At 45.6% G+C, this 27341-nt stretch overlaps 1 protein-coding gene across 2 annotated transcripts in view; it reads left to right on the forward strand.

The window, feature by feature from the left end:
* Nucleotides 1-27341, forward strand: part of FRMD3 (FERM domain containing 3) — a 307607-nt gene that overhangs the window by 231769 nt on the left and 48497 nt on the right. For both annotated transcript variants that reach the window (XM_065878625.1, XM_065878624.1), the window contains 7 exons: nt 224-311; nt 1839-1927; nt 4955-5018; nt 5844-5932; nt 14882-14956; nt 15271-15339; nt 21317-21441. In XM_065878625.1, the coding sequence (XP_065734697.1) occupies nt 224-311; nt 1839-1927; nt 4955-5018; nt 5844-5932; nt 14882-14956; nt 15271-15339; nt 21317-21441 (599 nt within the window). The remainder of the gene's footprint in view (nt 1-223; nt 312-1838; nt 1928-4954; nt 5019-5843; nt 5933-14881; nt 14957-15270; nt 15340-21316; nt 21442-27341) is intronic.

The raw sequence follows: 27341 nt of genomic DNA on the forward strand, positions 1-27341 counted from the left end.
CCTCACAGTACGTGTGGGTTTATAATGGAAGAGTTAGCCCTGGAACATGGGCTCAGATTTCTTAGCAAAGGGCTCCTCGTGGAGAGGAATAATGACCAGTCTTAGTATTTATGGGATTTCTCTCTTTATTTAGTTAAGAATAGCACATTTTATTGAATGAAAGAACTCCATGTTTCTATTATTTTTCATATTAACTCCCTAAACTTCTCTTGTGTGATTTTAGAGGCCAGAGCCCACCAGTTGCTGAATTTAACTTACTCCTGAAAGCTCACACTTTGGAAACCTATGGGGTGGATCCCCACCCATGCAAGGTAATGCCCCTCACTGCCGGTCGACATATAATGATTGTTTTGCCCAGAAAAGAGTTAATTGGTATGCAGGTCTGGAGGATCCCTTCTAGGATACTTCCACAGCCTGACCCATCGTCCCTAATCATAAGGGACAACAGTGGGCTGCAGTCACATGTTTGGGTCGTAGATTTTCTCTATTGGCCTCTTCTAATTGCTTGCTAATTCATTCATCCATCAAGTGGATGGTTTTACTCCTGAGAAGTTATAGGATCCCAACAGGTTTATTTTCAAAGGCCGTTGCCAGTAAGAATGCAGTCTTTAAAAATGGGTAAGTGGAAGGAAAAAAGAAAGATTTAAAATTCACATTAGGAGTACGTATTTGTTTTTCTTTTTTCCTTTTTCTCGAATTAATACTTGACAGCATTTCTCTCAAGTGGGAAATCCAGACCACCTGTGTCAGAATCACCTGGGCCCCACCCCAGGGCCACTGAATCAGAATCACTGGGGGTGCAGCTGGGGAATCTGCCTTTTAAACAAGCTCCCAAAGTGAGGCTCAAGCGCATGTTTTCCAGAAATGTTTTATGAAAACAGTGTTCTTTCCATATCCTAAACTATGCATCAGTCCGACTCTAACCTGAATTCTAAACTAAGCGTTTATATCAGCCAGGCTCTTAAAGGTATGTTTTTGAGTCATACTAGAACATTTTTTTACCCAGATGGGACCAGCTAATAGTATTTGGTGAAGTCCTCGTGCTAGAGATGTAGCTCAGGCTGCTTATTAGAAGGACCTGGGAAGCTTCATAAACGCCTGTTGCCCAGTGCCATCAGGATCTGTGAGGGTGCAACCCGGGCAGAGAACCAGTGGGGCCTGTTTACAGTGGCTGGCTCTGCCCGCACAGTTATTTTAGAATATTTGCCAGATGTCTCTTCCTGCGAATGGTATAAATCAGATTATTCCATTTAGTGAATTAGATTTTATCCACAAATTTGAGCCTCTCTGTTTTATTTATTACTTGGAGACTGACTTGGTTTTTGTTGTTGTTCCTTTGCCTTTCCTTATCAATGCTTAGTTTTCCTGGTGGAGGCTGGAATCAAAGCAGGCATTTCCAGACATGTCTTTATATTTACATTGCCAGAAATCCTGTGTGGGATTGAGTCAAGTTAGATTAGACGCTCAGGGATTTGGTTTCAGGGCTAATGAAAACCAGGAACAGTTTTCCCACATTGTAGGGCAGATCTGAGAACTCAGGCAGCACCAAAACGCACTTGGAAGTAGACTAGTGGTTTGGGACTAATCTGTATTTTCCCAGGAGGTTCCTGGTGAGGCAGAAGGTCCATTCCTCAGAAGGGAAAGCTATACATTCCTGGCCCTCGTCCAAGTTTTAGGCATGGTTGGAAGTCCCATCTCAGAAGCTTAGTTTATTTCTACAGTCATTGTAATTAACCTGAAATTAACCCAGGGTGAGGATGAATAAGCATATCATTTATCCTTTATTTTATATTCCTTAATCCAAATATGTTTTTATGTCTTTATTTTTTTTTTTTCAGGATTCAACAGGCACGACAACATTTTTAGGATTTACTGCTGCAGGCTTTGTGGTATTTCAGGGAAATAAGAGAATCCATTTGATAAAATGGTGAGTAGTGAGTACTTCTTCGGAAAAAATGGTTTAATCTTGTTTTTTTTATTAATCTCGTTTTTCTTTCCCAGCCTTTGACTTTTTGCTTGGAAATATCAGGTAGAATGCCTAGGATCCAATTCTCTGTCCTGGAACTTCTTATAAAGAGATTATTCATCTAAAAATGGAACCCAATCTCAGTTGTCTTAGACCTTGGGTGTCCCGGGCTCGGGGGGCTCTGCCTTTGAAGAAAAGGTGTCAAGGATGGCTGGTGAAGAAACGCTGGCCAGAGGGGTGACCACGGGCTAGGTCAGGGCAGGATAAATGTGCAAGTTCCCTTGAATAACTCAGGACCCCCTCTCTTCCACTCACTTCTTTCCATTCTCTTCTGTTGAATCCTCGCTCTAGACTCCCCCTTTGTAATCCAGTGTATCAGTGACGATGCTTTTCGCTCAAAGGAACAGGAATGTCTGCTCACAGTGGCTTACAAATGAGAGGACTGATTATCTCAAACAGCAAAAGTTCCAGGGGTCGGGCAGCCCCGTGGTCCTCTAACTTAACTGCCTGACAACACCGTGAAGGACTTGGACCCCTCCATTCTCTTCTCTGCCATCCCAGGGTGGTGGGTTTTATCCCCAGGCTTGTGCTCATAAAATGGCCATGCGCGCAACTCTGGCCCTTACATCTTCACACAGAAACACTCCCTGAAGGAGAGCAGCCCCTTCCATGTGTCTCCTATTAAAACAAGGGTAACTTTTTCAGAAGCTCTGTAGGAGACTTCCTGTGTATCTCATTGGGTAGGAGAGGGTTGTATGCGCCCCCTTAAACTAATCCTTCCAAGAAGAAGAATTCCATGATGAGGTTGGTCAAATCAAGGTCCATCCTTTCGGGGCTGGGAAGAGCACCATCTGCATGAACCGTTGATCTAGAGGAAGAATAAAGTCTGGGTTGTGTCCGGAAGGACATGGGAGGATGGACCGGCAGTGCCCACTATGTCCAATCAAGGAACAAAGTAGCTTTAGTAAAGAGTGAAGAAGGCTGAACATTCTATGTGCATTGGAATATTGTAAGGGCTTAGTCTGGTTCATAGCTTCAGCATGATTTGGTTCCTTCCCTGATGGTCCCTGACAGATTTGTCACCCAGTGTCTCACTGAGTGGTGGGCTCACTCTTTTGGCCTGAGCCCTTGGGTCTGAAGTTCTTGATGGGCCAGTGGGCATCCATCCTCAGTCCTGGGTTTGAAATGCTCTTTTGCACTTACGTGAACCTCTGTTTCATGGTTCTGTTAGCTTCAGGATTTCTCTCAGCACTCTTTATCAGGTCCCCCGCCACCACGTCTTGGCACTCACCTCTTAGCACCTGCCTTCCCTTCAACCCTTCTCTACTAGATTAGCATCAGTCAGCTCATGTCCACTTTGCTCCCTACACCTTCTGCTCTTTTTTATCATCAGCCCTCTCTTTCTAAGAATGCTAATTTATCTAAGTATCTTCTCTTCCCACTCTATCACTGCCTTTATTCATGTCATACTTTCGGTTCCCATCTGTGCCCACTTATTCTCTTCCTCCACAATTATCATTCTCAAACTCTCATGTGCCTCTAATAAATCACTTAACTCTCTGTGTCTCAATGTACTCATCCATAAAATGAGCATCAGTTATATCCGACTGCTTTATAGGAAAGAAAGGAGATGGGGGAGAAGCAGGTAGAATAGTGTGTGTGAGAGTGATTTGATTTGTGAACAAGGATGTTTTATGAATGTATAACATGGTGGAGTTACCAGTTTTCTTCCCCGTATTTTCAGTACCTGTAAAGAAGCTCCAATGTTAACCACACTTCAGTCCATTCCAGGATAAGTTCCCTAGCGATTTCTGCTGACTTTGGGGAGCATGGGCAGTTCGGGCAGGAACTTCCCCATCCTCTCCTAGGACTACAAAAGGCTTGAGGATGCTGAAGGGTGTTTGATTCTCAGGTACTAGTCAACTTTGGAGTAGCTGGGTTAGAACCTGGCATCTCTCACGTGCAGATTAATTGCAAGTCTCTCCCATTTGGGGCTTTAGTTTCTTCTTGGCTACCCTGAAGAGTTGAGATGGGCAATCACCAGACCATTTGTTCCTGGATTCTACATCTTGGTGTTCCTGGTGGGGTGCTGATGTCGTCCCCATCCCTTCCAGCCACGGCTTAGGCACATATTTGTAGCAGCCAGGTACATGTTACTAAAATAAATTTTCTTCCCACGTTAAACCTAGTTTTGTTCTGTTTTGTTTTTGACATCCATTGAGCTTTGTCACTCTTGCAAATCCTCTCCACAGCTTAATATGACCTCACAATTCCTTTTCCCCCAGGAAAAGCACAGGGGCACACCTCACTGTCCTAGGAATTAGATCAAAGGAATAAAAGTAGAATTCCCTCCTCTCTTTACACGTGTCTCCTCACCAAGGAGTTGACCTTAGGTCTACATTTCAGTCAGATTTTAACTGAGCAGCTCCTTAAGATGAAGCCTCAAGTCTTTTGACTACAGTTCATCAAGTTGTCCTTAACAGTTTTGAGCATCTCAGTATCTAATACAATTATTCATTTATCAACAGGGAGAGCAGAAATGAAAACTTTGCGTTGTGGTGTGTGTTTCCTGGAGATGGATGTGAAAGGTTACAGATACCGTGAATCCATATTGTTTCATTAACCGAATATGAAATAACTACATTCTTCCTATCTTGCAAAATGGGCTGACCAATTAACATTGTTCTGGTCATTAATGCTCATGAAACCCCTAGAGCTCCTTGGAGAAAAGGTTCAGCTTCACGGTAAAAACAATGGAATAAATAATTCTGAGCTGCCTTCGGAGCCTCTCTTGGGAAGAAAATTGCTGTATCATTCACTTGGGGGCTCTTCGCCGCTCATTAGACCTTCAGCCATGATAAGATAACATCTCGTTTCATTGCAGTCTGCTTGGCATTTGTGAGTCAGGCGGATACCATTGGGATAGCCAGGTACCTTGGTTAGCTGCTACTTTTTTTCTTCTCACCCAAAGAGATTTTCTTTTCTTAGGTCGGATGTCTGCAAATTGAAGTTTGAAGGGAAGACGTTTTATGTGATTGGCACCCAGAAGGAGGTCAGAAACTGTTTTTCTAGCTGTCTGTTGTTGTGTGTGCATGTGTGTGTGTGCAGGTGTGTATGTGCAGGAGAAAGAGTCAAGTGTAAAATGTGCCTTTAGTCTTGTAGCCCCCAGAAGACCACGATGTTAAAGTCTGTGATGATACTGGAAGTTTGGAGTTAAATAAACACCGGCTTTGCACATTTAAGAATAAATTCAGTGAGCAATGCTGTCCATATACCCCTGTGTAAAAAGTAGACTGTGATAAACTTGAGAAATAGAAAATTGAGCTTCCTCCTACCTCTGTAATTTGCCAGAATGATAAAACAAATGAATAATACTTAAAGATAGCTATCAGCCAGTGCTGGTTAGGGTTTTATAAACAGAGTCTGTAAGTCCAGGGAATCTTAAAATGTTAGTTGGCTTCATCATTTGGGAGGAGGCCATTACCGAAACGTTGAGCCTCAGAGCTAGGTCTGGAAGTTTCTGGATTTTCTTGATCCTAGTTTTTGGTTTAAGCACTAGATATTCAAGAATGGCAAATAAGTGTTTAAACTCATCCAACTCTGATTGAGAGTTAGGCAATGCTTGGAGTGTTGAGAAGGATTGTGAAGCTGTTCTTTATCAGAAACAGGGCCTGGATGGGTTAGTAATATTCTGCAAAGGGTGAGGGAGGGGGGAGTACCATTTCAGGAACACTTCTAAGAACACAGTAATGCATCAGTTACTTCAGATCTGTTTGGTAAGTGGCAGGATGCAAATAGGTAAATTCTTGAAGGAAAAACATGAAAAACATACACTGTGTTTAACATGCCCTTTCTTGTTTTGTTATTTTTTTATTAGAAAAAAGCCATGTTGGCGTTCCATACTTCAACACCAGCTGCCTGCAAACATCTTTGGAAGTGTGGGGTGGAGAACCAGGCCTTTTATAAGTAAGTAGCTTTTATTCATTTAATCATAGGTTTTAAAAGCACCCCTGGAACCCTTTATGTTTTGCAAACAGCTGCATATTCATTTTTTTAAAATATAGTCCTTTTCAGTATATTTAAGTGAATTATAAATTTGGTGCATTGTTCAGGGTGACTCCCCACCACTGTTGGCCTGATCAAGTCCTGAACTTTATTTTACGTTGGGTGTTTCCCATAGAGTTGCGGTGGGATTTTTTTTTTTTTTTCTTTTGATATTGCTATTTCCATCCAGCGTGTCATGGGATCTTTTTTCGGTTCGTGTCTCCTCAGAAGCAGACCTTGAGAAGAGTTTTGTGCAAGTAGTTTCTTTGGGATGTGGTTACTGAACATACCAATAGGGGAGTGGAGGAGGGAGAAATAAGCAATGTAGGACACGTTATTGAGCAGTCACTACTGAGAGCAGCTGGGCTCAGCTCTGCTGGGGAACTCTTGTCAGACTGTAGAACAGGTCTCAAAGTTCTCCCACTGACCAGCAAGGAGGTTGGGCTGTTTATCTACTAATTCCCCATTCATTTTGGCTTAGAGACACTTATGAGGGCAGAGTTAATACTCTCTGAGCATGGGTTGAATGTGCTCTCAACACTAGAAAAGAAACCTCGGGCAGGGAGTCACACATGTTCATAGTAAGAAGGCCTCAGTATATAGAGATGAGAGCCAAAGGCTTGTGGGTGGAATGCCATCAGTCTAGGATTGTAGAAAGTCCAGTGCTGGACAGGACTTCAGAAACCATCCATAAAGCTCTCAGCTTTCAAAAGAGGTTAAAATTTAGGATTTTTCCATGAGCTCTAGCTTCTCCTCTTTGAGACACTTGCTGACTGGAAGAACAGTGGTGATGGATGCAGTCAGGAACCTAGCCAGCCCCGCCTGGAGTATCAGCACCGCTCATCCCTGGAGCTCATCCAGGCGGCTTTTGCTCTATTTCCCGACTCCCTCCCCACTGAAATACTGTCTTTCTTACTAGACTTACCTGAAAATGCTGAATCTCTGAACGTCCTTTGGCTGACAAGGACCATCAAGAGAATGAAGGCTGGAAGAGTGTTTTTCAAACCCCTTTTCAGCCACAGAACTCTTTCCCTTAAACAGAAAGTGTAGGCAAAGCCTGATATGTAAAAAAGATAAAAATAGAGAAGCTGTGTTGTTGGTGGGGACCAGAGCCGGGACTGGGGACTGGAGACCCTTCACTCATTGCTCACTGCTCCCCAGGAGGTTGGGTGACCAGTTGTGTGAGTTTGCCTGGGACTTTCCCAGGTTTAGAATGAGAGTCTGGTGTCCCAGGAAACCCCTACATCCTGGGCAGATCCTGTCAGGAGCATGAGATGATTCACAAAATGCTGTGCTTCTTGGAAGGATGATGCGTATCAATGAGACCTCAAGGCATCTGTGAGTCCCCTGCAGTGTTTGAGAACTGGTACACAAAGAACACCTGATGGCCTCTGAAAAATCTGCATGTCTAGACCTCTCCATCCACATGAGAGTGGGGAAAAGGAAAGGCAGGCAGTCCGGTGCTCTTAGTCTTTACTTGGAGCCTGCACATTTTTTTTTGTTTTTGTTTTTAATCATTTTAAAAATTTAGATAGGGCTTCCCTGATGGCACAGTGGTTGGGACTCCGCCTGCCGATGCAGGGGACACAGGTTCGTGCCCCGGTCCGGGAAGATCCCACGTGCCGCGGAGCAGCTGGGCCCATGAGCCATGGCCGCTGAGCCTGTGCGTCCGGAGCCTGTGCTCCGCAACGGGAGAGGCCACAACAGTGAGAGGCTCACGTACAGCCAAAAAATAAAAATAATTAAAAAATTTAGATAATACTCATATACCATAAAATTAACCCTTTAAAGTACGCATTCAGTGGTTTTTAGTATAATCCACAAAGTTATGCATCCATCACCACTATCTAATTACTTAGGACATTGAGTAGGTTTTTTTTTTGCACACATATTGTTTTATCACGTGTGAGCAAGTCAGTTGGTATATGGAGTCAAATAAAGGTAAAAACAGAATTGAAAAGAGGGGGAAGAAGGGAAAAAAACCCACAATCGAAGGAATCCGTTTTGGACATTTTGGGATACACTCATTATCTGGCATCTAACAAAGTGGTCTGATAATTCTGTCATTGAATGAGCCAACTAGGCATATCAAAGAAGGCACTTCCAATCATCTGTAGATGCTTCAGAACCCAGGGAGTGTGGCTGTGAGCACAGGTGGCACCCTATAGAGTTGGCCGAGTCCTTGCATCAACACCTCTGCTTTGGTTGGGACAGGCTACCCCATCTCTCCCATTAGGACTTCTAATCACTAATATTTGTACTGATCTGAGTTTTGCCCAAACCCTGTGTTCCTCCACTGTCCCATAACCATCCCTGTTCCTTAGGAAAGAGGAGAGATATAGCTCGTCCTGACCCAGCTGTGTGACCTTGGACCAGTGGCCGACCTCGGCCTTCTCATATGTAGAATGGAGGGAACTGGGGCCCAGGCATGGTTTGCTTGCATCACTGTGGCCTAGTGTTAAGGACCGTGGGCTTTAGAAGCCAAGAGGCTTGGGATTGAAACTTGACTCTGTCGCTTACTAGCCGTGTGGCCTGGAGCAAAACACTGAACACTTCGAGCCTCAGATTTATTTTTCATCTGTAAAATGTGATTGGCAGTCCCTGCCCTGCAGTGTTCAGTTCTGCCAGGCACGCGGACCATCAATAAGTGGTAGCTGCTGCTATGACTCCAACAACTACCCCCTCCACTAACGGTGAAAGTCTTCTGAGTGCCAGTTGGTTGCTGAGCCCAGTCACTTCTGAAGGGCTCTGATCCTGTGAAGCTCAGGAGTGGGCTCCTGCTTCCTCTCCTGCTCCGTCCCTTTCCCAGGCAGTGGTTTTGGTCCTGCTTCCAGCTGACCGGCACTTGCGCCTTCATGGTTTCGGCTGGCAGAGCAAGGGCCCTGATCTTGTTTTCTGGGTTGGGGGTGGTTTGCTCCCTCCTTTGCACTCCACCTGCCATGACAACAGGGAGGCCCAGTGGCCAAGAATTCCCTAGTGTGCTTTTAACATATGACTATGGTGCTAGTTGTCAGCTGGCCTGGGGCCACTGATCAGGTTTGAAAGCCCTGACTCTGAGATTTGCTGCCTGGGAACAGAGCCCAGAAGCAGAAACTCTGATTCTCCCTCCTGCTCCAACCCCCAGAGGATCCCCAACGCAGACTTAGATAGTCACCATCTCAGAGCTTCCTCTGTGCCGTGTGTTTTTAGGTGCTACCACCTAAAATGAGCACTGGAACATGCCATTTCTGGGCGCTGATTCCCTGAAAGCACACTGGATTCCCTGAAGGGTTCAGTGGCTCCCTGGTGCTTCCATTTGATGAATCTTTATCTCATACTAGCTTTATGCCATGTCAGCGCTAGGCACTGAGGACACAGTGGAGGCTCAGATGAAACTCTCTGTTCCCAACTTTGTATGGAATTGTGTGCAGGACATAAAGGCAGTCCCTAATAAATTCCTTATCTGGAGTTAGTGTACATTTTGTCAAAGGAACAGTATTATACTTGGTTGTCAAGGACCCAGAGTATCTCCCTAAACTGACACCTCTCACACTTTAGTGAGCACGTGAATTAGCCGGAGATGCTGTTAGAATGTGGATTCTGGTTCAGTAGGTCTGGGTGGGGCCCAAGAGTCCATATTTCTGATAAGCTCCCCAGTGATGCTGAGCTGCAGGCCCATGGACCACACTTGAGTAATAAGGTTCTAAACCAGAGGTTCTCAGCCTGACTGCATGTTAGAATCAGCTGGGGGAGCTTTTAAACAATACCAACGTGGACCCTACCCCTGACCCAATTAAACTGGAATCTGGGTCCTCACAAAAATGTGTACACGAGTGTTCATAGCAGCATTCTTCATAATAGCTAAACCAAATGCCCATCAACTGATAAAAGGATAAAGGAAAGTGGTATATCCACACAGTGGAATATTATGCAGCCATAAAAGGAAGGAAGTACCTACTGATTCCTGCTACAACATGGATGAAACTTGAAAACGTGATGCTAAGGAGTAGAGGAGATAAGGAGTGGAAGAAGGAAGGGACTGCCAGTGGGTACAGGGGGCTTCCTCTTGGGGTGATGAAAATGTTTTTTTGATGAATTTTTAACTTCGTGCATTATACTGAAAACCACTGAAACATAAAATCTAAAAGGGTGAACTTTATGTTATGTGAATTATATTTCAATAAAGCTGTTATTTTAAAAATTCGGAATCTGGGAGGAGGGGACTAGATGTTGGTAGTGATACACCTTTCCCAGGAAGTGTGAACCTGCAGCCTAGGGTTCAATGCTCTAATCCAGCGATTCGCAAAGTTAGGGTCCCTGGACCAGCTTCAGCGTCCCCTGGGAACTTGTTAGAAGGGCAGATTCTTGGGCTCCAGCCCGGACTTACTGAATCAGAACCTTGTGTTTTGAAAAGCCTGCCAGGTGATCCTGATGCTTTCTGAAGTCTAAGAACCTGCATGGCTAAAGCATTATTTTAAAAATACAGACAAGCCTGGGTTTGCAGCCTCCAGCTTCTATGATGGGACCATTGTTAAGTGACTTCACCGTTCTCTATCTCAATTTCCTCATGTAAAAATGTGGATTGCTTCCTCCTAGGAGAGAGCTGTGAGGATGAAATGAGTTAGCGTATTCAAGATGCTTTGGATGGTGAATGGCCCCTAGTAGGGGCTCAGTAATAACATACGTCGTTATTGCTCTGATTACTCCAGAAGCTGTAAACCGTGGGAAAAAGGGAAGTTGTATTGTTAGTTCTAGAGGCGGCCTTTAGAGCACCACCCAGTGTGCTGACTTCCATCCCCAGCCCCTGTGGTAGCAGGTACCAGAGGAGAGAAGCTAGAGGCAGGGGTGAGTGGAGGCGTGTTCCTGCAGAGCTGTGCTGTGTGTGCATCGGATGATACTGACACTCAGGGAACACTCTGCCTGTTCCAGGCACTGTCCGCATGTGTGCACGCCTCACATATATTACCCCATTTAAAACACACCTTCAACGTCAGGAGTGGGCACAACTCCCTAGTGCCATGGAAGGGTACAGTGGTCTCTGGGTACAGTGGCTCTGCCCTGGCAGTTCTGGGGTGGGGGTGGTGGAGAGCTGTGATAGCAGAAAGGAAAGCAGTGATGAAGCCACCATGTGAATGCACATGTGTTGCCAAGTCATGTGCTGGTCAACTGGGGATTTCTCTGTGAGGTCAGGTGTTTGAGAATAGTCACTGCTTCTCTGCTGGAAGTTTGATGGGGAGTTGGAGGTGGAAGCGGGGAGAGGGCAGGCCTGGAAGAAGGTCGGAGGAGAGAGAATTGCCGTTTTCACTAGGTTGTGCCTTGATCGCCTTCGCTGGGAGGAAGACTTTTGCTCTGGGCTCGTTGATGGGAGAGCCTGGGAACAGAGAGCTGGAACAGGTCAGCTAGAGCTAGAGCATAAAGGCTCTTTTATTGGCCTTCAGAGCATTTGACATGGTTCCCGGGATTGGTCATGGCTTAGAGGATTGGCTTTGGTAGCTCAATAGTGAGAAGGCAATACAGAGGTCTGGAGAGTGATAATGGGGGTGGGGGAAAGGGAGAGAGGGAGGGAAAGTATTATATAATGAGCAGGTAGTACTCTAGGTGTTTTCAAATCATTTAATCTCATTTAACCCTCCTCAAAACACTACGAATTAGGCATTATAATACCCTTACCCTTTAAAAAATTTATAGAGAAACTAAGGCTCAGAGAAGCAACATGACTTGACCAAGGTCATAGGATCAAAAGCAGGGAAGAAGCTGGCCCCTTGTTTCTTCAGGTAAAATGCCACCTGGGAGTCATTCAAGGAGAATATGGGGACTCAGAGTTTCTCCAGTGCAAGTAGGCTGCCTTGGAATGACCTTGGAGTGTTTGATAAAAATACAAACTCCCAGACCCCTCTCCAGACCTGCTTTATGAGAATCTGTAGTGATGCAACCTGAGAGCTGGTATTCTTAACCCCTACTCCAGGGGCAGCCGATGCACAGCCAGGTTTGGAAGGACGGCTAGGTGCATGTCCTGTGACCCAGCCACCTTTCTCTTGCCCCCGTGTATTTCCTTCCATCCTACTCTCTGTTTCTCAATTCCCAGGGGGTTTGTGGGGTGCAAGCTCTCAGAATAAATTCCCCTGTTAAAATTCCATTAAATATCTCAGCCCGAACATTATCGGGCGTCTCCCTGGACATTTGGGAGGGTGTGGGTTTGGTGGTAATGCTCTCGGTAGAGTGTCTATGAGCAAATGAAATCATGCAAATAATCATCAAGGGCACTCAGCTGCCAGGAAGAAGCCAACGCTTTTATCAGTCCTCTCGTCCTGAGCAGACAGCTATTCACTTTCTCTGCACAGCGTGCCTTCTGACCTGTTTTTCTTGAGCCACTCTGGGTTTGTGTGGTTGCGGTGGGGCACTGAGGCCACCCGCCAAGGGGCTGTTCTGGGTGTAAGGAGAAGAGAGTGGCCTCCACACGGAACTTGGAAGGGCAGGAGCTGAGGCTGAACGGGTGAGAGATAGAGCCGCCCACTGCTCCCCAGAAGAGCCCCCCTGTCACCGGAATTGCTTTGCTGTCCACACCCCTTTGAGCTTCTGGCATCTTCCATAAAATGGGCACAGAGTTGAGTCTGAATTTCAAAAACTGTAATTAAGACTCTTCCGGTGTGATGAATTGGGAGATTGGGATTGACATGTATACACTGATGTGTATAAAATGGATGACTAATAAGAAAAAAAATAAGAAAGACAAAAACAAACAAACAAAAAGGCTCTTAGTAATCTTTTTAGCAGACTTCCTAGCCCCGAGGATCCTTAGGAACCTAGAACAATAACAGCAAAACAATAAAAAAAAGCAGAATCTGCTTTAGAATGTTTCTCCACCCTCCATCTCTGAGTATGTGGGAGCAACAACCCTGCTGAGAAGATGGGGAGAGGCATCCAGTGACGGAAAATGTGTCAGGCCCATGGCTCTCTAGGGCTAAGGTTGGAGGTGCGGGGAGCAGACAGGCCCCGAGCAGGCACTTCCTCAGAGGACGAGGCACAGTGGATGCTGCCGCACATTTTCTCCTCTTCACTGGGTATGGTCTGTAACCTGGCTTTGGCCAGCAGCCTGTCCTAGGTGTCCAGACCCCCTCCGGGGTGTGGATCTCATGTGCCCTGCTTGTCCTTAGGGCTCCCACATTGTCTTCCTTGGCAGGAATCCCCTTCCCTGGGCTTGCGCCCTTCTTCCCCTGCCCATCTTGCTCTCTACATTTATCCTTTGTAGCCAGGGCCCTTCTCTGTGGGTTCAGGCAGTTTGCAAGAGTGTTTCTGTGGCTTTCCGTTGTTCTGACGACAAAGACCAAATCTTTAACAAGGTCAAGTCCTGCTACATTAGGGGGGAGAACGTGTGAGCCAATGTGTGTAAAACAACCGTAATAACAGTACCGGGAAATGCATGTCAGATCATCTTCTTAGTTCTCCAGTGCTCAGGCTCAGAGCTTTTGCCTGCTGGGCTTTCTGCCTAGAACACTGCCACCACCCGCCCTGTTAACACCTTCCCTCCCTGGATCTCGGCTCAAAGGTCCCTTCCTCAGGGCACCTTCTGTGGCCCCCAGACCAGATCGGCACCACGTTCACCCCAACACTTTCGTTGCATCTTTTCCTTCATATGTGCACCACAGCATGTAATTTATATCTGTTCACTAATTTATGGGGGTTTCTAGATGAATATCTAGGCCCTCTGGGCCTTACATTCCACAAATGCAAAGTCTGTGTCTTCCTGAGCTTAGTACAGGAATTAAGTGCTCTGTGCTCGGCTTCTGGGCAGTCCACGTTCTAGATTTTTTTTTCAGAGTGTTTTTGTTTTGTTCTTATTTACGGGAAGGGCTCAGAGGTGCTGAATCAGTGCTTGGCTGGGCCTCTGTTCCTTGTGTTTCTTAGTCATCGACCGACACGGGTTCTTTTTCTTTTTGGCCACGCGGCACAGCATACGGGATCTAGTTCCCTAACCAGGGATCAAACCCACGCCCCCTGCAGTGGAAGCGCGGAGTCTTAACCACTGGACCACCAGGGAAGTCCCAGCGAGGGTTCTTTTAAAGGGCACTAGGTCGTGGTGACTTAACCCTTCTTTTTTTTGCGGTACGTGGGCCTCTTACCGTTGTGGCCTCTCCCGTTGCGGAGCACAGGCTCTGGACGCGCAGGCTCAGCGGCCATGGCTCACGGGCCCAGCCGCTCCACGGCATGTGGGATCTTCCCGGACCGGGGCACGAACCCGTGTCCCCTGCATCGGCAGGCGGACTCTCAACCACTGCGCCACCAGGGAAGCCCTTAACCCTTCTTAATACTCAGAAGCCAGTGACCGTTTCCATGGTGACATGGGCCCCTGGTGCCATCTCCTAGAAAATACACAATAGGTGGGTTCTGTGTGACACGGTGAGTGACCTGTGTCACCAGGAAGCTGTTTTCTGCTGCAGCGCTGGTACAGGTACAGGCAAGAAGGTCCGTCCAGCAAGGAATTTAATGATGCCCTGTGACCCAGCCCACCCTCTCCGTATAGCTCAAGCAGGAACTGGGAAAGAATTCCTCTGATCCTCAATATTACCTGGTCCTTTTTGCAGGTCGTGACCCAGTAATAGATTACGAGACCAAATGTGTGGGTCATCAGCAGCATATAAAAGAAGGAGAAAAGATCGCATAGAAAAGATCAGATTGCAATACACATGGTGAAAGTAACTTTTCTTTCAGGTGTGTGTGTGTGTGTGTGTGTGTGTGTGTGTGTGTGTGTGTGTGTGGACGCACGCGCGCTGAGTCATACAGTAAAATGTATTTCTTTCTTGGTGGTCAAAATATCCGATTACCACACTCTGTGGCATGTTCTGCTTGGACTTTCCAGTGTCACTGCCACCTCTCCTCTGCTTTCTCTTACAGGTATGCAAAATCCAGTCAGATCAAGACTGTGTCAAGCAGCAAGATATTTTTTAAAGGAAGCAGATTTCGATATAGGTGGGTACCCATGCTTCCATTTTGATGATGGGGCTGGGTTGGGGCAGCCATTTGCGTTGGAATATGGTACTTATAAATCAGTGCACTTTGGCCTGTACCCGTTTGGGTCCTCCCTTTCCACTCCACTCATTTCTTATGCCCACAGGACCCCTTAAACTCTATAGTCATGTTCCCTTGTGGAGGAGGAGAAGGCACGGATTCCTAGAGCTGGGTCAGACCACTGTGAAGTAAACAAAAACAAAAAAAAGTGTGCGCACCCCTCCCCTTCCATTCTGAGTGTCTGTGCACAGACACTGTGTTTCTGTCTTTTGCAGTGGCAAAGTTGCCAAAGAGGTGGTGGAGGCAAGCTCCAAAATCCAGAGGGAGCCTCCAGAGGTGCACAGGTGAGTGGGGTGGTCCCCAAGGCGCCGGGAGATTTCTGGGGTGGACAGAAGGATTTAAAGGCTGGCTTTGCCAAATCCACTCTAACAAGAAGGAGAGTAAGGACACCAGCTACCTGGCCCTATACCGTTTTCAGGCCCTGATTCCTGGCGTGGCACTTCTCACCATCCCCCATATCTCACTCAGACAGATTTGGCTGGGCTCCATTCTGAGTTACTTGCTCTGTGTGGAGTCACTGCCCTGATTCAGCCTGGAGGGTCACGTGAACAAGCAGGAAGTGTGTGAGGCACGGGTGGCTGGGTTATCTCCTGGCTGAGTCCATTGTCGTGTCCTCTTAGAACTGCTCTCTCTTCCGGCCTCTGTTCATCAGACGTGGCCAGTTCCCATTGGCCCAACTCCTTCTAGGCTATTTCACACGAGGGGGTGGGGTACTTATCTCTCATTGGGCCCTTTAGTCCCAAAAGCCACTTAGAGGAATGACGAACTTAGTCATTAGTGGGTCAAGGGTACGCTTCTACATTAACATGGAAATATATGTAATTCTTAGGAATGAAATATTCTCTTGATCATGTTGTACTTCTTACCACCACAGTTTACACAAATCATTGTACATCTTAAACTTCAAACATGCTGAATATCTAAAGCAGAACATTCTTATCCTGATGTTCCCCCTTCTGAAGGCAAGATCATCATAAGATATATTCTTTAGGAAGTTCCCACACAGTGGTGGGCACCGGTCCCTCCTTCCCCATCTTTGAACTTGGAGTCTTCCTATGCTCAGATATGCCCAGTCTCCTCTATCTCCAAGGTGACCCAGTGAACAGGGTACCTCTCACCTTGTCCTTGGGGCTATCAGGCAGGAGGAGGCCTTGGTCTCTCAGAAGTTCAGCTAAGCCAGCCAGTCTGGGCATCCAGACAGTGGAGCAACCCAGCGTGGGCTCCCACACAGGGGAGCAGGACTTCAGTCGGCATGGAATCTTGTGCAGATGTGTACAGAGAATAATTCATCCCTGGCTTTGGGTGACCCAGTGGAAAGCTGTCACATACAAGTCTGCAAAGCAGTGTCTCCTGCTTTGAGAAGCAGGAGAAAACTGGGGGCAAGGGAATTTGGAGCGCCTTGGCTGGGACACCTTGGTGCAATACCTGTGAAAGTCTTAGAGCTTACTACCTGTTGATGGCAATAGTCATCTTTTAATAGTCTTTTTATAACCCCTCCTCTGCCTCAAATTGTGGTTACTCAGTGCAGCAGAAACAAGAAAGAAGAAATCATTGAACATATCATTTAAATGTTTCCAGAATCTTTGGTCTAGAATGACCTCAGGGATGACTCAGTTTAATGATTCTATTTTACAGGTAAGGGAACTTGAGTCTCAGAGAAGTTAAATGATTTATCTGAGGTCATAAATATTTTGGTGGCAGAACTAAGCCTAGAACTCCAGCATCCTGCTCCTGAGTCCTATATCCTCTTTTCTGTGTTGCATCTGCCACCCCGAAAGCCTCTGCATTCTCCTAGAAGCTGGGGGGCAGACCTACCCCAGGAGCTCAGCTTGGTTTTATTCTTCCAGCTTGAAGCTTGAGTGTTTGATCTTAAAATTAAAAAAAAATACTTGATTCTGGGGAGTCCCCTTGATGGCACAAACACAAAGTAGGAAAATGTTTTTAGCAATATACTTTCAGGGGGCTTCCCTGGTGGCGCAGTGGTTGAGAGTCCGCCTGCCGATGCAGGGGACACGGGTTCGTGCCCCGGTCCGGGAAGATCCCACATGCCGTGGAGCAGCTGGGCCCATGAGCCATGGCCGCTGAGCCTGCGTGTCTGGAGCCTGTGCTCTGCAATGGGAGAGGCCATGACAGTGAGAGGCCCGCGTACCACACACACACCCAAAAATCCCAATATACTTTCAGAGAGACATATTCCAAATATGTTAATGAGATCAGAGAAGAATTTTTTAAAATACTTCTCTTTTAAATTTATGTTTGCACAATTTATGGGAAATAAGGCTTCCTAGGTCAAGGCTTCTCAAACTGTAGCTTGAACAGGGATCACCTGGGGATCCTGTTAAAATCAGATCCTGATTCATGAATCTGGCATTTCTAATGCTCTCCCAGATGATGGCCATGTGGCTAGTTCATGGTTTGCACCTTGAATAGCCAGGCTCTAGATAACTGCTGGGGGAGGGGTTGAAGGGAGCAGATTGGCCCTAGTGAAAATCTTTTCCTGGAGTGGACTGAACCACCAGAGCGGATGGGAAATGAAGCATCCATCAATTTATAGTTTTTCTTTTCTGGAATTTTCTAAAATCTCCCAGGATATTACTGCAAACAAGGCTCTATAGGCCCGTTTGACACCGGTTCACATGTTCTTTCTTGCTCTTCCTCTACCCGCTTTTACCTGTTTGTGAAAGCCTATTGAGTTCACACCCTCTGGATGCCTCTCTGGTCCTCAGTTCTTTGGCAGTATCTCTCAAATCTCTGACATTACAAGGAAGAATTTGTTTAAAGTAATAATACAGAGTAAGCTCTGGGAGGACAAAGCTTGTGCCTATCTTGGTTATCTCCATCTTACCCATCAATTAACACAGTGCTTGGCTATAGTAGGAGGTCAGTAGATATTTGCTGAATGAATGTATGCACCAGGCGTGTGAGATGACAGCTTCACATCTGTAATTTTCTGAGACTTGAGATCTGTCCGTGGTGCTGCCCTGGGGACCTCGCCCTCCCAAGAGGCAGCACTGTGGTCAGAGCCACAGTGATGTGTGCCACTTACAGTAGCAACTTCTTGTTCCTTCCCAATAGCTGGTTGCATGGTAGGAAATGTTTCTCTTACACAATTATTGTATTTTCGAATTGTTTTGACTTTCTTTGATGTGGCTGTCAAAAGTGAGAGTATAGCAATGAGCTCTCTTTATCTGGCAGTGCTCAGAGAGGCCTGCTAGTCTAGAATGGTGATGGTAAGACTTCAGTTATCTCTCCTCTAACTTGAGATTCTCCTCGTCAAAGAATAGCCAGTTCATGGACTCCTACTCCTGCTGAGATGTGTGTGACACAGAGAAACACACACAGACTAAGAACACTGTCTTGGGGTTTTTCTTTTTTTCAAAAAGAGAAGCAGCTCACTCTCGTGTTAGCTCATTGAACTTTGCTGATGACAGGATCCCCAAGTGGAACCCTATCGGCTGGCTACTTGGTGAGAATCCCCTGCCCATTCCAAGGCCCAGTGAGGCGGAGGGCTGTAGCTCTGAGAGTTCAGGGTCGGCTCTTTAAGCCTCCTGGGCATAGAGCCACCACCAAGGGATACCCAGAAACAGCACTTGTACCTGAAAGGAGCACCCATCTAGGAGTCATGAATGGGTCTAAGCTTGGCTGTGTTGCTCTGTCTTGCGTAAGTCACTTAACTTCTCGGATCATCAGTTTGTTCATCTAGAAAATGAGATTCTTACATCTTTCCCCGACTTCTAGGTTTTGTTATGGCCATTAAAATAAAGGGTATTAAAATTATAAAGTACCATAAAAATGTGAGGTGGTGATATTATTATCTCTCATCCAAAAATGGGAAGCTAGAACCTGACAGACACGTTCACATTGAAGTCTCTTCAGATGGAGTTTTTACTCACAGGCCAGCAGCACTTCCTTTCATTCCAAAGAGTGGTTGCGGTAACTCCACTAGCCTCGTATTTGTTGCTCGATTTTATGCCACCATTTCTTGAAGCCAGTCTTAGAATATACCTGCAGTTGCCGAAGGAAACCTTTCTACTCAGTAGAATCCTTAACGGCAGTTTCACTCAGAAACTGTTCTAGGCCAGGAGTGCACGTGAGTGGGCTGCAAAGCGGGTCAGGCATTTTGGCCGAGTCGGCTGGTGCCTGGACTCCGAGAGTGGGGGAACCCAGCACGGACCCTCACCTGACAGGGAGCCAAAAGAGCCTCCATAAAGGCTCGCTAAGGGTCCCTCCCTGCTGTGATATACATAGTAATTTCTGGGGGAGGGGAACAATGGAAAATGAGCTTTTCGGAGGTCAGAAAACTACATAGTCCACACAGACATGGCAACATGTGCTTTGCAGAACTAGGATCACAGTCATGAAGGTCACAGGGCTAATGGAAATCCCATGAAAAGCTCAGACAAATGAGAACCCTTCACAATAAAAGAAGTCATTGCTCATGGTGAATTTTAATCCCCCCTTGTTATTCCTTCCTTCCTTTCTTCCCCCTGCAAGGAATCCCCACCTCCACTTCTTTCCCTGTAAACCCACCACCCCTGCCAGGACTTACCGCTGACATCACCTTCCCTGGGAGGTCTTTCCTGGCTCTCCCTCACTCACAGCAGGATCACATGCCCCTCTCTGGTGCTCCTCTAGGACCTCGGCCGTCAGTCAGTCTCTTCCATGAGATGTGTGCTTTTCCAGCTGTGGCTGTAGCACATTAATGAGTCATGAAGTGAAAATAGTGGTCAAGACCAGCACTTTAAATGAAATTAAATAGAATGGAAAGTAAAACATAGTGGCTCACACATAGCAAGAGTTACTATTGTTGCATGAAGCATTCTCTTTAGCTGTGTGTGCACTTGTGTGTGTGTGTGTGTGTGTGTGTGTGTGTATACACAGAGATATGATATCAAATGTAGTTTTTAATGTGAGTCTTGGTCAAAAAAGTTTGAAAGTCATGGTTCTAGAGAGTAAGTTATTTAAGGTGAGGGCCATGATTTCCCAGAACAATACATACATACCAGCTGCAAAATAAATGCTTGTAGAATGAAATAATGAAGAAAAGAACTTCATGGTTAAGCAAGTCCTTATAAATTTCCTTTCCAGTCGGGGTGGGGGGCGGTGATTTTAACTCTAGATGCTAACAGCTTCTTCCCTGTCCAGCTCCTATGCCCAACAGAAATGCCTGGGCTGTAAGGCGGTCCCATCAACTGGCCTGGAGAACACCTGTGACAGTCTGAAATGGCAACTTAATGCCAAGTTTACTTCAGTTTCAAACTGAACACCCCTTAACAAGATGCCAAGGGAGGTGCTATAAGGCACATGAGAATGGATAGGTCAGTCTCTGCCCTTAAGTTGCTTTATCAAGGTGGGGCTGATTAGTACCCCAGTAATTACAGGGCAACAAAGGTGACAAATGTGACAGGTTGTGAAAGACGGGACAGAAGTGTGAGAAGGAAGGGGGAGAGGGAGCTCGTTGTGAAGGCAATCCAGGAGGGCTTCAAGAAGAAGGCGACATTTGACATCATCTTTGAAGGATGGGTTGGTTTGGGTTTTGACAGGAGACATGGGAATGGGAAGGGTGCTGAAACACCCACCAGAGGTACCCCACATCCCTGTCTGTCAGGGCAGACATTGTAAATGGGCTTCCTGGCTATCAGCCAGTAGCCTTGACGAGACACCTTTCCTTGCCATCTACTGCCCGTTGAGCTACTGACATTCGTGTGCTCCTTTCAGAAGGAGAAAGTGGAGCTGGGTTCTGTGTTTGGTTCGTGAGTGGGGTGTGAATTTGAATGGGAATATTAAGCATCGATATTAAATGTTGGACATCCAGCTCATGGCTATGGAAAGCCTGTGGCATCTGCCTGGCAGAGTTTTTTTGTTTTTGTGTTTGTTTGGTGGTTGTTAAATTACTTTGAGCCATGCCCTTCATTCACTTTTCTGCATATGTAGTTCAGTGATACCTGCCTCTTGTGTATCTTTGTCGCCCATGTCTTTTCTCAATGCCTTGTCTTGTCACATAGCATGTCCAAGTCTGATGACATGTGGAGAAATACGTTTTCGTTCACTGTGTTGCATTAGAACACATGGACATTATACCACGTATCAAGACCTTAAGGATAACAAGGGCTATGTGTCTTAAGTGCTATGCCATCTTTATCACTGGCCTAATGCACTGTGTGAGTCTAGGGGCAGTTCCCAGCTCGCGTAGCCAACTGAGATGGAAGGGCCAGTGTTCCCAGTTGAAACCAGTTCCCTCCGGCTTGTGTCTGTTTTCAGAACCAGCATTACTCAGAGCCGCAGTTCCCACTCCTTGAACAAACAACTCATCATTAACATGGAGCCCCTGCAGCCCCTGCGGCCGTCCCCCAGTGAGCAGGAAGAGGAACTTCCACTGGGTGAGGGTAAGTACACTTCCTTCCAGAGCCTGGCATTGCAGGCTTACCCTGGGGGAATGAGGGAGGCACCAACCCTGGGTACCTTGGGTAATAGGTTGGGGTAGGGGTCAGAGTGACTCATAAACTGTGTTCTTAGTAAATAAACTCTTCAGAGCTGGAAGACTGCATTATATTGAGCGTTCTATCAGTTTCTCCTGGAGAGAGTTCACTGGTACAAAGCATTCCTAAAATTATAAGTTAAAGCAGTAGTGGTGTTAGACCCATACTATCCAATATGGTAGCCATTAGCCATGTGTAGCTATTTAAAATTAATTTTAAGTTAATAAAAATTCAGCTCCTCAGCCACATTAGCTAGATTTCCAATGCTCAACAGCCACAGGTGGCTAATGGCTACCATCTTGGACAGCTCAGACCAAGAACATTCCCATCATTACAGAAAATTCTATTAGATGGTGATGTTTTTGACTATAATCACGATTAAATTAGTGGTTGTAACGAATTCTCCACAAATATCTCTACGCTGGTCATCCCCTTTCTGCCTTACTATTTCTGTGTCCCTTAATAAGAATTCCCTTTTCCACAGGACCTTGTCTGAAAGTTTTGATACAAGCTAAAATATATATGGTCCATTTTAGCCCCAAAGTTGTTATATTTGTAAAGGCTATTATATGTGTGCTTCTAGGCTTCTTTTTTTGCTTTTAAGGGCTTTCCTTCAGGGAAGAATCTTACCACACTGCTTACCGCATATACCTGGTGAGGCAAATACCACTCTCATTAATTTCAAAGTAAATTTTAAAAAATTCACATAAAATACAATTATTGGAACCTTGAACCCAAACATAACATGCTTTCCTTAAATTTCTGTGATTTTAGTTTCATCATTTAAAATCTGGATACTGGGCAGTTTCAAGAAGGCGGGTCACTGTGTCCCCGAGAGATCGCCTTTACCTGCAGCTTTAAGTCAAGAATCCCTTCCATAGGGGAAAACTCTTCAGCCCATAATAAGAATATGGCTTGGGATGCACATATCCTTGGGAGAGGTCGCAGCAGCTGATTCACACTGAAGCATAAGGGGTTTTAGTAGATCTTTCCGTGAAAGGAAACTTGAATGGTTGGAAGGAGGACTGGGCAATGGGATGCCATAAATTTCATGGGTGGAAGGAAAATGTGCAAGACACGAAGGATGGGGTCTCAGGAGACACCTTTATCCCCAGCTCAGCCACAGGGTGATGATAACCAGAACGATCTTGTGATAGTCGCCTTTATGCTCTGTCTCAACAACCAACTCCGTAAGCTCCATGCTAAATTAAACTCCTTAGCCCAGGGGTCCCTGGGTCCATGTTGCCTGTCTACATTTTTCAGCACCTTCTCTGTTTTTGTATGTTCCTCAAAGTGCAATGAAAGCAGCTTTTGTTTCTGATCACTAGTGATTTTCTGGGCTTCCTCCCATATGTCTGGAAGTTGGTTTGAGTGGAAATCATTTTTTCTGGAGGTCAGGATTAACCCAAGTTTGAATGAAGGAGGATATGGCTAATGGAGAAGAGGAGGGGAAAATAGATAACCCAAGCTTAGGACTGTGACTTTGCCTTGTCTGCAGAGATGGAAGCCTAGATGGGAATAAAACTTGGAAGACCAGTTACCATGGGGAATATGGAAGCCAGGTCACTGATGCCTTGTGAGCACCCTAGATGTGAAGGGGAGCCTGGGCAAGCTTTCCCCGGACCCTTCATTCCTTTCAATTAATAGAAACTTCTGTTTTGCTCCATTTTCTATAATGAGGTTCCATTTCTAAATACTAACCTTGTCATTAACATGACAGCTGTGTGGACAAGAGACTTAGGCATTATAATTAACTGCAATAAAAAATAAAATTTCCATAATATATGATAGGAATCCATGAGCTACATTTTCAATTTTTCCAGTTATTTAAAATATGAATCTTTAATTCTTTCACCAGCTGTAAAGTCAAACTGATAGGTTTCTCTGTTTAAATGTCCAAAATAGCTCTATAACTATCTAATAAAATTCTCTTTTCTAGGAGAACTGTCCCCTTATGGAACATCTTTGTGGGTTTTGAAACTCAGGCAAATCATAGCAACTTGCAGGATATAGAATCAATTTTAAAGGAAGAGAAGTAGAAACGACAGTATTGTTAAATGTCCAGTATATAGAAAGAACTTCCCAGTCTAGAAAAGAGAGCAAAATCTTCTTAGGGACCATGAAATTCAAAGTTATGATTCCCATAGTCAACATAGCTACGTTCTTGATACCCTTACATCTCAGTTACTATTTTAGAGTCAAATTCTGCTTCATGTGTCTTATCTTTGAGTATCAGGTAATGGGATTTAAACATTCTATAGGGATAAATAGATTATTTAATAGGTCTATATGTCTCTGGTATATGAAGAGAAGAGAGGCAGAGAATATAGCTTGCAACAAAGATGTCTCCACTTTCGTGGATGGGCCGATGCAGTGTGATGAATTTCGTTTCACCCTTGTATTCTGATATTGCATTTTTTTGTGTCTGATCAAGAACCAAAGTGAAGAAATTAGAATTTCACTCCGTAATACAACAGCTCTGGCAAAGATGTGGTATACAACTAAGTAGACCATACTTAGCTGTGGAAGTTGCTGTGGCCCTATGAAGATGAAGATACTCTCTTTTCCCTGGAGACTCACAGCCTGTTGGGGAGACAGCAGTGGGATCACAGAGGTGAAGAGTAGGTTCTACCTCTGCTGACTGGGTTGCATGCTTACTTTTCTGTGTGCCTCACGAGATACTAGTGCCTCAAGCTGCCTGGAGAGCCTCTTGTTCCCTTTCAGTCTTATCAGAGTATATGGCATAAAGTTGGGGGCACAGGAATGAATGGATGAGACTGACAGGCAGAGGGAGTTGTGGGTGGTCTAGTCAACTTGCATTGGATGCTTGTGTGGCTTCCAGGGAAGAGGGATCGGGGAAGAATGAAAGGTGAGGCAGAAAGTTAGGGAAGGACCAGATTGTGATGGGCCTCACCCAAATTGCTGGAGAGTTTAGACTTTAACCCAAGGGCAGTTGGAAGGCACTGGAGGATTTCAAGCATGGACCTGATTGGAATTGTGTTTTGTATCTCTTGTGTGTGGGCAGAGGACAGGTTAGAGATGGGTATGGCTAGAGCAGTTTTTCAGTCTCAGCATTGTTGACCGTTGAGCTGGATAATTCTTTGTCGGGGGCTGGCTTGTGCTTTGTAGGATGTTTAGCAGCATCCCTGGCTTCTATCGAGTAGTACCCAACCAGTCTGGACAACCAAAAACGTCTCCAGGTATTGCCAGATACCCTTGGGAACAAAACAACTGCCTGAGAATTACTGTGTTGGAAGCACAGAGACCCCACAAGAGCCACTGCAATAGCCCAGAGACTAGATTAAACGAGGGTTGAGCTGAGGCAGAAGGTGGGATGGGGAGAAGGCAGTGGGCTCTAGCTAGTAAGCAGCAGAGTTGTTGACACATGTAAGGTGCCTGTGGATTCCTGTCCAGGTGCTGCCCTTGTCTGCAAGAACTTGAGAGGGAAAAGACCTTAACCTCTTTGGAAATGAGACTGTTCTGAGACACAGGAAGGTTCCAGTGACATGTCAACATCAGAGAGGCGATGGCAAAAATGATTTCATTTAGATATTGGAAACTTTGGAAGAGTTAGATACTTCACTGAGCTTCAGACACAGAGTGGAGGAGACTTAGACATCTCTGCTTACCTTTGACGTCATTATTCCTCATCTCTATACAGTGGCTCCGATTCTTGTTTGGGGGATTCAAATCACACATTTTGAAATTGGATCCATAAACAGGTGAAGGTTGGCAGTCTGAGCCCTGTTAAAAGAGTTGTCTGATTAGGAATTTTTAAAAAATCAGATTGGGAGAAGAAAGAAGGACCTTAACCCTGACCCTTGGAGGCACCATCTCCTGGAGGTCATGGGAAGGTCCTGGTGCCTTGTCTCGCGTGGGTACCATGGTGGTGACATCTCTGCTGCCGTCATGACTCTCGGTGGTTCCGACCACCCATTTGTCTGACAATCTCTTTCTATTCTTCCTGGAACTTCAAGATTCTCAAAGACAGCTGGAGAGAGCACGATTGCCCAGATGAGCTCAGGGGCATTCTGGGAGAGAACGCGTAACCCCGTTCACCCAAACGACAGCTGGAGGATTATCTCTGAGGTTGGCTGTGTCTGTAGAGAAAAAACAAAATCAGTTCCTAGGCACCACTAAGCAGTGAGAAAGTTTTCAACGTTACCCCAAAGTTGCTCAGCTACAGGATCCGAGTAGGTTAGTGCTGTGGAAAGCTTTAGATGTGAATAGCAAACCATTTGAAAAGTGCCACTTCAAGTTTATGAAAATTTCCGGAGAAGAAAATATTGAGAGTGGAAATTGTTCCGGGTGAAAATGACATTTTCAGGAGTGATTAATCTGAATATATTCACATGCAAAATGGAGTAGGGTTCACAGAGTATACAGCAAAATGCTTGCATGTTTTATTAGTAGAGTGTATTTTTCGTTAAGGAAAAAAGATTATGGTAGAGAAGGGGAATGGAATGTATCACGTGAGACTTGGTAGCCGGCAATTACCAACGCCCGGTGAAGGTCACTCTCGTCCACCAGAGTGATGGTACGAGCTGGCATGATTAAACAGGCAGGAAACCATGCTTTCTTCTCCTTGGTAGACACAACTAAATAAGAGTTGAAAACGTTTGACACCCTCCTGCTGGCAAAACAAGAGCACAATGGAGACACCAAAATTTCCATAAAGGAGTGTCTTGGGGATGGCAGTGTGATTGGTTTGAGGGTGGCTTAAAGCTGCATTTGTATGCGATTGAGAAAATGTCTATATCAATGAATAGATGGGAATTAAGTAGGGCAGTAAAACTAACTCTCCCGAGCCGCACTTCCGCACTGTCCCTGTAAGTGTGTATGTGTGCGTGCGTGCGTGCGTGTGTATGCGACTGCATGTGTGTGTCATGGATGTGGCTCTGTGTGGGGTGGGTAGGGGGCGGTGGGGGTGTTTTAAGGGTCATTTACAGTGTCTGCTCTAACCATAGGTGACTTAAGTTGGTGTCACTGAAATTCTAGAAAGTCTGTATGTGAACCTGTGAAGGCATTTTGAGCATATAAAAAGTGTATAGTTCTCATCCGTCAAGCATGCCACACTTGTGACCCCACCCTGCTCCACCCTAACACTTAACAGGTGACCCGCAGGGCCAACTGTGGTCTCCATGTGCAGGTTTTTCTGTACCATAGCAGGCAGAGCCTTTCATACCCTACACAGTTGTTCCAATCCTATCACTGTTGGAATCTCTAACAGCCCACGGCTGCCATGGTTACACTGACTCCAGTGAGTCTGGTCTCCTCCCTGGTTATCTGATAGGAAAACTTTTCTCCCTCTTTTCTTCCTTTGTAGAGTTCCATGGCCAGGGCTCAAACAGATTTACCCTCTTCTCAGGGTGTCAGAGTCTCTCTTCCACGCCATTTTCCCCCATGTGCCAAGTAATTTCTTCCTTTTGGCTTAGGGTATGTCAGGATATGCGTTGGGAGTGACACACTGGTCTTTTTGAAATTTCTTTTATGTTATGTTTCATCAAACAGTAGGAGCTGTTTCTAAATCCTGTGGGACCACCTTTCCCCTGTGGTTACTGCTACCTGGTGACAGCAGACCGTTAGCACCAGCTCTAATTACTCTTGTCCCTGCCATTGGGTTTGGGGTGGCTATTTGTTTGTATTTTCTCATTATAAAACTAATTTATCATCTTCTAGAAAATCTAGAGAGAATAAAAAAGCATAAACAAGGAGAAAAAGACCACCTTCCAGATTGTCCTACCTGCTGGAGCCAGTCGATGTTAATAATTTTTGTCCCTATGTGCTTTAAGGCCATTTCCATCATC

The sequence above is a fragment of the Phocoena phocoena genome, chromosome 6 (assembly GCF_963924675.1).
Source record: "Phocoena phocoena chromosome 6, mPhoPho1.1, whole genome shotgun sequence".
NCBI lineage: Eukaryota > Metazoa > Chordata > Mammalia > Artiodactyla > Phocoenidae > Phocoena > Phocoena phocoena.